Source organism: Notolepis coatsorum (genome assembly GCF_963971535.1).
Source record: "Notolepis coatsorum genome assembly, chromosome: 3".
In the NCBI taxonomy this organism is placed as follows: Eukaryota; Metazoa; Chordata; class Actinopteri; order Aulopiformes; family Paralepididae; genus Notolepis; species Notolepis coatsorum.
Window position 1 is genome coordinate 79,425,866 of NC_140167.1, and position 13,908 is coordinate 79,439,773.

Here is a 13,908-nt window from a genome sequence, read left to right on the forward strand (position 1 = left end):
GTGTAGTTGTGTTATGTAGAGATGTAGTTGTGTTATGTAGAAGTGTAGTTGTGTTATGTAGAGGTGTAGTTGTGTTATGTAGAGGTGTAGTTGTGTTATGTAGAAGAGGTGTAGTTGTGTTATGTAGAGGTGTAGTTGTGTTATGTAGAGGTGTAGTTGTGTTATGTAGAAGAGGTGTAGTTGTGTTATGTAGAGGTGTAGTTGTGTTATGTAGAAGAGGTGTAGAGGTGTTATGTAGAGGTGTAGTTGTGTTATGTAGTTGTGTTATGTAGAGGTGTAGTTGTGTTATGTAGAAGAGGTGTAGTTGTGTTATGTAGAGGTGTAGTTGTGTTATGTAGAAGAGGTGTAGAGGTGTTATGTAGAAGAGGTGTAGAGGTGTTATGTAGAGGTGTAGTTGTGTTATGTAGAAGAGGTGTAGTTGTGTTATGTAGAGGTGTAGTTGTGTTATGTAGAGGTGTAGTTGTGTTATGTAGAGGTGTAGTTGTGTTATGTAGAGGTGTAGTTGTGTTATGTAGAAGAGGTGTAGAGGTGTTATGTAGAGGTGTAGTTGTGTTATGTAGAAGAGGTGTAGAGGTGTTATGTAGAGGTGTAGTTGTGGTATGTAGAGGTGTAGTTGTGTTATGTAGACGTGTAGTTGTGTTATGTAGAGGTGTAGTTGTGTTATGTAAAAGTGTAGTTGTGTTATGTAGAGGTGTAGTTGTGTTATGTAGAGGTGTAGTTGTGTTATGTAGAAGAGGTGTAGTTGTGTTATGTAGAGGTGTAGTTGTGTTATGTAGAAGAGGTGTAGTTGTGTTATGTAGAGGTGTAGTTGTGTTATGTAGTTGTGTTATGTAGAGGTGTAGTTGTGTTATGTAGAGGTGTAGTTGTGTTATGTAGAAGAGGTGTAGTTGTGTTATGTAGAGGTGTAGTTGTGTTATGTAGAGGTGTAGTTGTGTTATGTAGAAGAGGTGTAGAGGTGTTATGTAGAGGTGTAGTTGTGTTATGTAGAAGAGGTGTAGTTGTGTTATGTAGAAGAGGTGTAGTTGTGTTATGTAGAGGTGTAGTTGTGTTATGTAGAAGAGGTGTAGTTGTGTTATGTAGAGGTGTAGTTGTGTTATGTAGAGGTGTAGTTGTGTTATGTAGAAGAGGTGTAGTTGTGTTATGTAGAGGTGTAGTTGTGTTATGTAGAGGTGTAGAGGTGTTATGTAGAGGTGTAGTTGTGTTATGTAGAGGTGTAGTTGTGTTATGTAGAGGTGTAGTTGTGTGTTATGTAGACGTGTAGTTGTGTGTTATGTAGAGGTGTAGTTGTGTTATGTAGAAGAGGTGTAGTTGTGTTATGTAGAGGTGTAGTTGTGTTATGTAGAGGTGTTATGTAGTTGTGTTATGTAGAGGTGTAGTTGTGTTATGTAGTTGTGTTATGTAGAGGTATAGTTGTGTTATGTAGAGGTGGAGGTGTAGTTGTGTTATGTAGAGGTGTTATGTAGTTGTGTTATGTAGAGGTGTAGTTGTGTTATGTAGATGTGTAGTTGTGTTATGTAGACGTGTAGTTGTGTTATGTAGAGGTGTTATGTAGTTGTGTTATGTAGAGGTGTAGTTGTGTTATGTAGTTGTGTTATGTAGACGTGTAGTTGTGTTATGTAGTTGTGTAGTTGTGCTATGTAGAGGTGTAGTGGTGTTATGTAGTTGTGTTATGTAGAGGTGTAGTTGTGTTATGTAGAGGTGTAGTCGTGTTATGTAGAGGTGTAGTTGTGTTATGTAGAGGTGTTATGTAGTTGTGTTATGTAGAGGTGTAGTTGTGTTATGTAGTTGTGTTATGTAGACGTGTAGTTGTGTTATGTAGTTGTGTAGTTGTGTTATGTAGAGGTGTAGTTGTGTTATGTAGAGGTGTAGTTGTGTTATGTAGAGGTGTAGTTGTGTTATGTAGAAGTGTAGTTGTGTTATGTAGAGGTGTAGTTGTGTTATGTAGAGGTGTAGTTGTGCGTTATGTAGAGGTGTAGTTGTGTTATGTAGAGGTGTAGTTGTGTTATGTAGATGTGTAGTTGTGTTATGTAGACGTGTAGTTGTGTTATGTAGAGGTGTTATGTAGTTGTGTTATGTAGAGGTGTTATGTAGAGGTGTAGTTGTGTTATGTAGTTGTGTTATGTAGACGTGTAGTTGTGTTATGTAGTTGTGTAGTTGTGCTATGTAGAGGTGTAGTGGTGTTATGTAGAGGTGTTATGTAGTTGTGTTATGTAGAGGTGTAGTTGTGTTATGTAGAGGTGTAGTCGTGTTATGTAGAGGTGTAGTTGTGTTATGTAGAGGTGTTATGTAGTTGTGTTATGTAGAGGTGTAGTTGTGTTATGTAGTTGTGTTATGTAGACGTGTAGTTGTGTTATGTAGTTGTGTAGTTGTGTTATGTAGAGGTGTAGTTGTGTTATGTAGAGGTGTAGTTGTGTTATGTAGAGGTGTAGTTGTGTTATGTAGAAGTGTAGTTGTGTTATGTAGAGGTGTAGTTGTGTTATGTAGAGGTGTAGTTGTGCGTTATGTAGAGGTGTAGTTGTGTTATGTAGAGGTGTAGTTGTGTGTTATGTAGAGGTGTAGTTGTGTTATGTAGATGTGTAGTTGTGTTATGTAGAGGTGTAGTTGTGTTATGTAGAGGTGTAGTTGTGTTATGTAGAGGTGTAGTTGTGTTATGTAGAAGTGTAGTTGTGTTATGTAGAGGTGTAGTTGTGCGTTATGTAGAGGTGTAGTTGTGTTATGTAGAGGTGTAGTTGTGTTTATGTAGAGGTGTAGTTGTGTTATGTAGAGATGTAGTTGTGTTATGTAGAGGTGTAGTTGTGCGTTAAGTAGAGGTGTAGTTGTGTTATGTAGAGGTGTAGTTGTGTGTTATGTAGAGGTGTAGTTGTGTTATGTAGAGGTGTAGTTGTGTGTTATGTAGAGGTGTAGTTGTGTTATGTAGAGGTGTAGTTGTGTGTTATGTAGAGGTGTAGTTGTGTTATGTAGACGTGTAGTTGTGTTATGTAGACGTGTAGTTGTGTTATGTAGACGTGTTATGTAGTTGTGTTATGTAGAGGTGTAGTTGTGTTATGTAGAGGTGTAGTTGTGTTATGTAGTTGTGTTATGTAGAGGTGTAGTTGTGTTATGTAGGTGTAGTTGTGTTATGTAGAGGTGTAGTTGTGTTATGTAGAGGTGTAGTTGTGTTATGTAGAGGTGTAGTCGTGTTATGTAGAGGTGTAGTTGTGTAATGTAGAGATGTAGTTGTGTTATGTAGTAGTTGTGTTATGTAGAGGTGTAGTTGTGTTATGTAGAGGTGTAGTTGTGTTATGTAGTTGTGTTATGTAGAGGTGTAGTTTTGTAATGTAGAGGTGTAGTTGTGTTATGTAGAGGTGTAGTTGTGTTATGTAGAGGTGTAGTTGTGTTATGTAGAGGTGTAGTTGTGTTATGTAGAGGTGTAGTTGTGTTATGTATAGGTGTAGTTGTGTTATGTAGAGGTGTAGTTGTGTTATGTAGAGGTGTAGTTGTGTGTTATGTAGAGGTGTAGTTGTGTTATGTAGAGGTGTAGTTGTGTTATGTAGAAGTGTAGTTGTGTTATGTAGAGGTGTAGTTGTGTGTTATGTAGAGGTGTAGTTGTGTGTTATGTAGAGGTGTAGTTGTGTGTTATGTAGAGGTGTAGTTGTGTGTTATGTAGAGGTGTAGTTGTGTTATGTAGAGGTGTAGTTGTGTGTTATGTAGAGGTGTAGTTGTGTTATGTAGACGTGTAGTTGTGTTATGTAGACGTGTAGTTGTGTTATGTAGAGGTGTAGTTGTGTTATGTAGACGTTATGTAGTTGTGTTATGTAGAGGTGTAGTTGTGTTATGTAGAGATGTAGTTGTGTTATGTAGATGTGTAGTTGTGTTATGTAGAGGTGTAGTTGTGTTATGTAGAGGTGTAGTTGTGTAATGTAGAGGTGTAGTTGTGTTATGTAGAGGTGTTATGTAGTTGTGATATGTAGAGGTGTAGTTGTGTTGTGTAGAGGTGTAGTTGTGTTATGTAGAGGTGTAGTTGTGTTATGTAGAGGTGTAGTTGTGTAATGTAGAGGTGTAGTTGTGTAATGTAAGTGTAGTTGTGTTATGTAGAGGTGTAGTTGTGTTATGTAGAGGTGTAGTTGTGTTATGTAGACGTGTAGTTGTGTTATGTAGAGGTGTAGTTGTGTTATGTAGAGGTGTAGTTGTGTAATGTAGAGGTGTAGTTGTGTTATGTAGAGGTGTAGTTGTGTAATGTAGAGGCAGGGCTCTACGCTAACCTTTTTCCCAAGGAGCACATGTGCTCCTAAATGAAAGGAGCACACACAGAAATTTAGGAGCACCCAAAAATATTTAGGAGCACAGTGAAAATATTTCAAGTAACAGAGTTTATTTAATTTTTTTTAAATAAATGTATATTTGTACTGTGCGTGCATGTGTGTAAATTAGCTCTTGCTACAACCCTGCATGTTTACATTTTGTATTTTGTACTTGATGTTCATTAACATGTGCTGTCCCTATCAAATAAACTATCAAATCAAACTACTGCTACAAAAGTAACAGTCACTTAAAGGATAACTCCACTATTTTGGGAAATTAGCTTATTTAACATCTTCCCTGGAGTTAGACAAGAAGATGCATACCTTTTTTGTCTCTGTGCGTGCATTTTAGCTTTGGGAATAGATGCTCCGTTAGCATAGCTTAGCTTCATCACTGGAAGTGAGGCAGGACAGTAGCCTTACAGTGCCTTACAGTGTATTGCAAGGTCTGACATTGACCAAACTTGATATGCATGACCTTGGTGGGCTCTAGGTCAACTCCTGAAAAGGGGGTCAATGTCAGACCTTGCAATCAAAGGTTAGGGGCGCACTGAAATTATGACAAGGGTTATTAGCCCCCTAACTTTTGATTGCAAAGTCTGACATTGACCCCCTTTTCAGGAGTTGACCTAGAGCCCACCAAGGTCATGCATATCAAGTTTGGTCAATGTCAGACCTTGCAATACACTGTAAGGCACTGTAAGGCTACTGTCCTGCCTCACTTCCAGTGATGAAGCTAAGCTATGCTAACGGAGCATCTTTGTGACTTTGGTGTAGGGGTATAACGATGCATCGATCCTAAGGGGAAAATTCAACTGCATCGATTTGAAAATGTTTAGAATCAATTATCGCAATTTTAATGTGTACACGTTATGTTATTGTCATGTCCGTTACAGCCAACACAACGCTACTGCATCAACGTTTTGATTAACAAAGCAAGGCATTCGTTTTGTTGAATTACCGTTATATTACTATTGCTATCGATACATCTAGGTGTTCTAAAATCTATTACTATTGGTAAGAGTAGACTATAATAAGTTAGTGTCTCTGAAAACGCTCGCATACTCAGAGCCCTGATCGCAATGGCGGAGTTTCAGGACGTAAACAAGCAAAATGAGAGCTTCCGATTGGTCATTTGCTTTATTTCCCATGAAACCAGTCACGTCACTCTACTGTGATTGGACCGTTGGCTTGAGTGCAATGTGGGACTTGTAGTTTTCTAACGATTCTCAGCAACAACAAAAAAAGAAAAAAAGGACGACTGAGGCTGTAATCTGCACTCGCACACCGTGCGCGTAATTGATTTTTCACGTTCGCACACACATATTTTTAGGGGCATATGCCCCTAATGCGAGCAATATGGTTGCACTGTAGAGCCCTGAGAGGTGTAGTTGTGTTATGTAGAGGTGTAGTTGTGTAATGTAGAGGTGTAGTTGTGTTATGTAGAGGTGTAGTTGTGTTATGTAGAGGTGTAGTTGTGTTATGTAGAGGTGTAGTTGTGTAATGTAGAGGTGTAGTTGTGTAATGTAGAGGTGTAGTTGTGTTATGTAGAGGTGTAGTTGTGTTATGTAGAGGTGTAGTTGTGTTATGTAGATGTGTAGTTGTGTTATGTAGAGGTGTAGTTGTGTTATGTAGAGGTGTAGTTGTGTTATGTAGAGATGTAGTTGTGTTATGTAGAGGTGTAGTTGTGTTATGTAGAGGTGTAGTTGTGTAATGTAGAGGTGTAGTTGTGTTATGTAGATGTGTAGTTGTGTTATGTAGAGGTGTAGTTGTGTTATGTAGAGGTGTAGTTGTGTTATGTAGAGGTGTAGTTGTGTTATGTAGAGGTGTAGTTGTGTTATGTAGAGGTGTAGTTGTGTTATGTAGAGGTACAGTTGTAGTGCCTACCATATCCAGAGTTGTGGTTTTGGCCCCTGCGCCCGCGGCCCCTGCCGTAGGAGCGTCCGGTGTGGAGGGATGAGGAGGCGCTGCCGTCTGTGTTCTGGGTTCCCTCTCCTCTCTCTCCTCTCTCTCCTCTCTCTACTCGCTCTCCTCTCTCTCCTCTCTCTCCTCGCTCTCCTCTCTCTCCTCGCTCTCCTCTCTCTCCTCTCTCTCGGTCACTTGGCCGGTGGCCCTGGTTGATCTGCCTTAGCTGCTCATCAATCTGCAACCTCTCCAGACGCAGCTGCTCCACCTCCTAGAGAGATACAGTAGAGAGATAGATAGATAGATAGATAGATCTATCATTTCAAACCAATTTCAAAACATTTCCAAAACCAGGCTGGCTGAGGGAGGGGAAAGAGCAGACCACGAGGAGAGAGCTAGCAAGCTAGGAGAGATTCAGAAGTAGGAGAAAAGGGAGAAGAAGAAGAAAGAGAAGATAGGAGAAGAAGAAGAAAGAGAAGATAGGAGGAGAAGAAGAAGAAGAAGAAGATGGGAGAAGAAGATCAAGAAGGAGAAGATGAAGAAAAAGGTGAAGGAGAAGATGAAGAAGACGGTGAAGAAGAAGAAGATCAAGAAGAACGAGAAGATGAATGAGAAGAAAGAGAAGAAGATGAAGGAGGAGGAAGGAGGAGATTAAGGAGAAGGAGAAGAAGAAAGAAGAAGATGAAGGAGAAGAAAGCGATGAAGAAGAAGAAGAAGAAGAAGAAAAAGAAAAAGAAAAAGAAAAAGAAAAAGAAAAAGAAAAAGAAAAAGAAAAAGAAAAAGAAAAAGAAGAAAAAGAAAAAGAAAAAGAAAAAGAAGAAAAAGAAAAAGAAAAAGAAAAAGAAAAAGAAAAAGAAAAAGAAGAAGAAGAAGAAGAAGAAGAAGAAGAAGAAGAAGAAGAAGAAGAAGAAGAAGAAGAAGAAGAAGAAGAAGAAGAAGAAGAAGAAGAAGAAGAAAGAGAAGATGGAGGAGAAGAAGAAGGAGAAGAAGGAGAAGGAGAGGGTGAAGAAGAAGCAGGAGAAGAAGAAAAAGAAGATGTAGAAGGAGAAGGGGAGGATGAAGAAGGAGGAGAAGATGAAGGATAATCATTTGTAGAAGGAGAAGAAGAAATAGAAGAAGAAGAAAGAGAAGATGGAGGAGAAGAGGAAGGGAGAAGAAGATTCAGAAGTAGGAGAAAAGGGAGAAGAAGAAGAAAGAGAAGATAGGAGAAGAAGAAGAAAGAGAAGATAGGAGAAGAAGAAGAAGAAGAAGAAGAAGATGGGAGAAGAAGATCAAGAAGGAGAAGATGAAGAAAAAGGTGAAGGAGAAGATGAAGAAGACGGTGAAGAAGAAGAAGATCAAGAAGATCAAAAAGAACGAGAAGATGAAGAAGATGAAGAAGATGAAGGAGAAGAAAGAGAAGAAGAAGATGAAAGGTGAGAAGAAGATGAAGGAGGAGGAAGGAGAAGATTAAGGAGAAGGAGGAGAAGAAGAAAGAAGAAGATGAAGGAGAAGAAAGCGATGAAGGAGAAGAAGATGAATGATAAGAAGAAGAAGAAGAAGAAGAAAGAGAAGAATGAGGAGAAGGGGAAAGAAAAGAAGAAGGAGATGAAGGAGAAAAGGGAGAATAAGAAGGAGAAGATTAAGAAGATGCAGGAGAAGAAGATGTAGAAGGAGAAGAAGATGATGAAGGAGAAGAAGAAAAAGATGAAGAAGGAGAAGAAGATGAAGAAGGAGAAGATGAAGAAGATCAAGGAGAAGAAGGAGAAGAAGAAGATCAAGAAGGAGAAGGAGAAGATGAAGAAGAAGATCAAGAAGGAGAAGATGAAGAAGCAGGAGGAGAAGAAGAAGAAATAGAATATGAAGAAGGAGAAGATGAATAAGGAGAAGGCCTTACGTTGAGGTAGGAGATGTGGTATTCCAGCAGCACCTGAACGTTACCGATGCTCTCCTTAGTGCCGACAAAGGTGAATGGGACCATTCCCTGAGGTAACAACACACACAAGGTTAATATGGCCGTAACATTAGTGAGAGACTATAGTTGATGTCCAACAGACATCTTACAGATGTAGCGTTTAGGACTCTCCACCATATTACCACCCATGCACATCGCAGTCTGTCTGCGCCATGTTGTGTGTCCGTATTTTATTTTAAATTTTTTTTATCTTTTCCCCCCTCCTTTTTCCTCCGTTTTTCTCCCATGTTAGTTGTTATGCCAATTCCCAATCCCCTTCCTGGTCGCTGCGCACCTACCCCCCACAGTCGGTCTGGGAGAGTGGAGGCTATCACGACACGTGCTTCCTCCGACACACGTGTAGCCAATCAACCGCTTCTTTTCACCTGGCAGCGCGGACTCTCACTGAGAGGGTGTAACGTGTGGAAGGATCACACTTAGGGATGGGTACCGAATTCGGTACTTTTGAGGTACCGAACCGAAACACGTCGGTACTACAGAGTATCGATTCGACTGAGATACCGAATTAAAATGTTTTCACGACTGAGGTAGGTAAATTAAATTTCTTGAGACTAAAGTACCGAAAAAAGGTACCATTGGGTACCGGTATCGATTCACAGGTACCGGTACCGTATCGGTTCAAATGTGAAAGGTACCCATCCCTAATCACACTACCCCCCTTAGATCCTATCCTCGCTGAGCAGGCGCCCCGACCGAACTGTAGGAGTCGCTGTTTACAACGACCAGGACCCACCCACCAGCTTTCCCACCCCTAACACTGCCAATTGTGTTAGTATGAACGACCAGCCAAGCTGGTAGCAATGCCGAGAGCTGGGCTCGAACCCAGCGTCTCCTGCATTGGTGGCGAGCGCCTTGCCCACTACACCACCTAGCCGCCCATCCGTATTTATTTTTATAATTATAAGAGAAAAAGCATTTATTTACCGAATGTCTGCAATGGATATGCCATATTGTGTGTTTGTGTGTGTGCCCTGCTGCATCTTAATAAACTATCGATGCAAATACAAGCAGCTGATTCTGCGTCTGTTTGTAACAAACATTCCACTGCTCATCTTGCACAACAAAATTGGGAATTGTGTGTTTTATTTGGGCCAGGGTAGCCACAAGCGCTTCCATCACCACCACGCCTTGATAAGGAGCTGGCGGGGCGTTTCTGTATATTCAGGTGTAAGAAAACGCCTTCGTTAGATTGGACATTTGAAAACGGTCTAGATTGTTCTTTGCACAGCATCAAGCTGAGAACACAACGTTTTTTTTCTCCCCTCCCCTACCTACAGTAGAGACGACAGTAACCAGGTGTAACCCGAGCATCCCTACTGGTTGATACCATTAAACGGCACAAACACGGTACCCACGCCACAGTGCGGAGAGTCTTAAGCGTTACATCTGTATGTCCACGTCAGTTCACTCTGCCTCTATCTTGATAACAGGACCAGACTCCTCTCTCTTTGAATGGGGTCATCTGTATCTAAGGATGTCATATATACCATCCTCTCTTTGAATGGGGTCATCTGTATCTAAGGATGTCATACATACCATCCTCTCTTTCAGATTTGATCTACTGTACTTTCATTTACTTTGTTTAGATTCTCAAAAAATTATTGAGGACCCTCAATTTTCAATGTAGAGATAAAAATAGGCAGAAATAAATATAAATAACAAAAACAAAGATAAATCAGACAAGACACAAATATTAAAATTAGTTAAAACAATCCTAGTTGAAATAATTACATTAAAAAACATTAAGATTTGAATTAATATTTTTTAAATGTCTCAATGTTATAAGGGAGTCGATATTTGAAGTGTAGTGTAGTTTAATGTAGTTTAGTGTAGTTTAGTGTGGTTAAGCCATTATCTGTTACAAATGGTAGCAGCGACTCTTCCTGGGGGAGTCAGGGCAGACTCCTTAACTCATTCCCGGCCATTGGAATTCCCCGGCCAGCTTTTCATTACACACTGTGCGTCACGTTGTTTGTAGAGCTAAATCTATATTTTATATTATAGCTATGGATACAATAGCATGGTCATTTGACAGTAAGAACCTTCCGTTCAAGATGCAAAAAAGAAATAATTGTTCCATCCATACGTTTCCGTTTTATACCATGAATATGAGTGTTATTTCGGAATGATCGGGGCCAATTCCTGGGAGGCTGTTTATAAGCCGCAACGTGCATTATACCAAACCCATTGGCGTTTCGTCCCTACACACGCTACAATTAAAACATCAAATGCATATGATACGTTTTATTATTTTTTTTTTATGATAGGTATTATGTTTCATCATGAATGCATGAAAGGGGGGGGGGGGGGGGTTCTGATTAATTGATTGCCAATAACAGCATTCGTTATTACCACAACATATGCTGATCAGGGGGATGGCTATGAAAACCTTGCACGATCAAGCTGAAATTGACGTCAAATTGTTCCTACCTGTGGCCGGTGACATTCCAAAAAGAATATTCCAATTATTTGATCGCCATCTGGTAGATCGTATGTCCATTTGGTCAACGACATAACCCACCACAGCATAATGAATCAGGGGTCCCGAAAACGATTCAATGCGATCGGGTGAAGCCCTAGGTTGAGGTTAGTCGAAAAGAGCGCCCGGAGCGTTTTCAGTGTGGCACCCGGTCTGGAACAGGGGTTACTGCATTCTCGATACAGCGCTACTAGCAGGATCTGGCCGGTACTGCACCTTCGGAGTCCCAGTATGCCTTTTACAGGCAAAATACAGCTCCCTGACATTGAATAGGGTATTAAAATCTAATAAAAAGGAAAACGATCTAAAAACGTATATATATTAACCGTTGGCGCCCAATAAGGTATATATACGTGGTTAGCCGCAAAAGTGTTAATAGCTCTATATTTTATTACATTTGATTTGATTAATAAAATGTATTTACAATAAAATAGTTTTAAATTATTCATCAAGGTGTGTGACTGTGTGGAATAGATGGAGTATTAAATCTCATTCTATAGACATTTAATAGACGTAAAATGTCACTAGCCTGTATCTGCCTGATCAATACACTTCATATCCGTCTTTTAAATGTGTATTAGTAAAACCCCATACAGCATGCAAACTGAAACCAATAGAAGGATGACAGGAAGTTAGTCTCACTTCCTGTTTGGGCTGCTTGTTGTCGCTGTCTCGCTGCTTGTCGTTGTCTCTCTTCTTGTTGTCGTTGTCCCCCTCGATCTTGACTCGCACAACTCCAGACTTATCCACCAGCTCCTGTATCACCTTGCCATTTTTACCAATCACCTTACCTAAATACACAGAGATAACATATCACCTTACCTAAATACACAGAGATAACATATCACCTTACCTAAATACACAGAGATAACATATCACCTTACCTAAATACACAGAGATAACATATCACCCTACCTAAATACACAGATAACATATCACCTTACCTAAATACACAGAGATAACATATCACCTTACCTAAATACACAGAGATAACATATCACCTTACCTAAATACACAGATAACATATCACCTTACCTAAATACACAGAGATAACATATTGCCATATAACCTTTCATAAATACACCTGTACCTTTTGTGTGTGTGTCTGTGTGTTGTGTGTAGGTGTGTGTGTGTGTGTGTACATACCAACCAGGCTCCTGGGAACTTGGACATAATCTTCTAGAAACTCCAGCAGATTCCTGGCCTTCCTCACAGCCTCTGCTGTCTGGAGTAAACAAACAAACAAACAAACAAACAAAAACACACACACACACACACACACACACACACACACACACACACACACACACACACACACACACACACACACACACACACACACACACACACACACACACACACACACACACACACACACACACACACACACACACACGCGCGCGCGCAGAGATACACCTGTATATCAGCACACAATCAATATGAGGCCGGCTGAGCTTTGAAAGGATCACGATGGATCCGCTTGTATTTCTACAGTCGACGTTTGACAGATGGTGAAACTCTGGGAGTGTGTTGGTCTTAATACAACAAGACCCAGAACACAATACAACTGACAAGGACAAAATACCTTCAGCTGATTTCTGCTTTAACCCTCTCCGTACTGCCAACGCCCCACTGTGCCTTTAAAACAGCCCTCAAAACCCACATTCACTCTTGCTTTCGATCATTAACTGTTTTTGTTTTGTTCTATTTTTTGCAAAGCGTCTTTGAGCACTGTAAAAGCACTATATGAATTGAATGTATTATTATTATTTATTATTACAGTCATAGATCTTATCTGAAGACCTGCATTTAGACGGGATCTCTTACAGTCAAGTAAAAAACACATGGATCACTTAGGGCTGGGCGATATGGCCTAAATATGATATCACGATATTTTCTGACCTTTCGGCGATACACGATACGCATCACGATGTTTTTCTTTTTTTCCCCAAAATTCATTATGAGGCTTACCAAGACAGTATTTGAGTTTGCAAGCTAACATTAAAGACAAAATAAAATACCCATGCATTTAGCATTTTTATATTATATATTAGATTTAGATTATTGGATTATTAGATTATATATTGCATATATTTAGCAATGAGATATTATATGATTTAGATATGAAATATGATGAATTGAAAATGGGGGACCCTGATGTAAACAAGACGAAAGTCTTTCTCTGGTCTGCATCCTCCAGTCCGCTGTTGACTGTTGTTGTATTGAGCTGTACTGTATTGTACCCATGCTGCAATCTGTTAATAACGTTCTCATTCATTCAGTCGGCAAACAGAATCATTTTGATTGACAGTCGCGTCTGCCAATTACGTCACATCGCTTGCACCCGCCCTGCTGTTCTTAGCACCAATCGGCAAGCGCGTATTCATTTTTTACTTCCGCCATTGGAGAGCTCAATGACAATAACAATGGCAGCCGTAGCTCGCCGCGGCCGACGTTTAGCTTTTAGCTCCGCAGAAGGACTAAACAACTGGAGGCATAATGATTTTACTGCAACGGATGTTATAATAAAAGCCTTTCCATACATCTGTCTGATTGAAAACTTTATTAACAGACCGCAGCAGCCCGTGCAACTGAGTCAGCACGGGCTGAGATATGAACGACTAATGCTTGCTATATAGGTCGACCTCGGTCGTTGCTATGTAAATACGCTGATGTTATTGAAAGTGTAACTATATAACGTTAATGCCACAAAACGAATGCCTTTGTTATCATAAGTAGTAACTTTTGATGCAGTAGTGTGTGTGTGGGGCGGCGCTGTTCAAAAGTGTCAACGTGTGGACCAGATTGACGCGACACAAGCCTCTTGGGCAAAACATCACGATATCCACGATACGTTTAAAAAGTGTATCGTTAATGAACTGTACCCGATATTTATATAATATCGTCATATCGCCCAGCCCTACTTATGAATACTATGAATCTCTCTCTCTCTCTCCTCTACCTCTCCGTAGATCCTGAAGGTTCCTGTATCTTCATCCAGTTCGATGGCGGTGACACCAGGTAGTTTGCGAGCTTGTTGGATGTTGTTGCCATGGCTACCGATAGCCAGCCCCATCAGGTCTGGACGCACTATGAACTCCTCCTGAAAGGAAGAGGCCAGCTGCTTGGAGCTCTACACACACACACACACACTAAAGGTTAGAAAAGGTGAGGCTAGTGAACTTTATAAGTAACTGACCAGTCGGTTGCTATGGTTACAGACTGACCAATAGGTTGCTATGGTTACATACTGACCAATAGGTTGCTATGATTACAGACTGACCAGTTGG

The 13,908-nt window shown here is 40.2% G+C and overlaps 1 protein-coding gene across 2 annotated transcripts in view; it reads right to left on the reverse strand.

Moving 5' to 3' along the window:
• fxr1 (FMR1 autosomal homolog 1) overlaps positions 1-13,908 on the reverse strand; it is a 73,081-nt gene that overhangs the window by 20,783 nt on the left and 38,390 nt on the right. For both annotated transcript variants that reach the window (XM_084310892.1, XM_084310891.1), the window contains exons 8-12: positions 13,581-13,751; positions 11,765-11,843; positions 11,261-11,409; positions 8,062-8,148; positions 6,168-6,456 (exon numbers count right to left, since the gene is read on the reverse strand). In XM_084310892.1, coding sequence (XP_084167018.1) covers positions 6,168-6,456; positions 8,062-8,148; positions 11,261-11,409; positions 11,765-11,843; positions 13,581-13,751 — 775 coding nt within the window. The remainder of the gene's footprint in view (positions 1-6,167; positions 6,457-8,061; positions 8,149-11,260; positions 11,410-11,764; positions 11,844-13,580; positions 13,752-13,908) is intronic.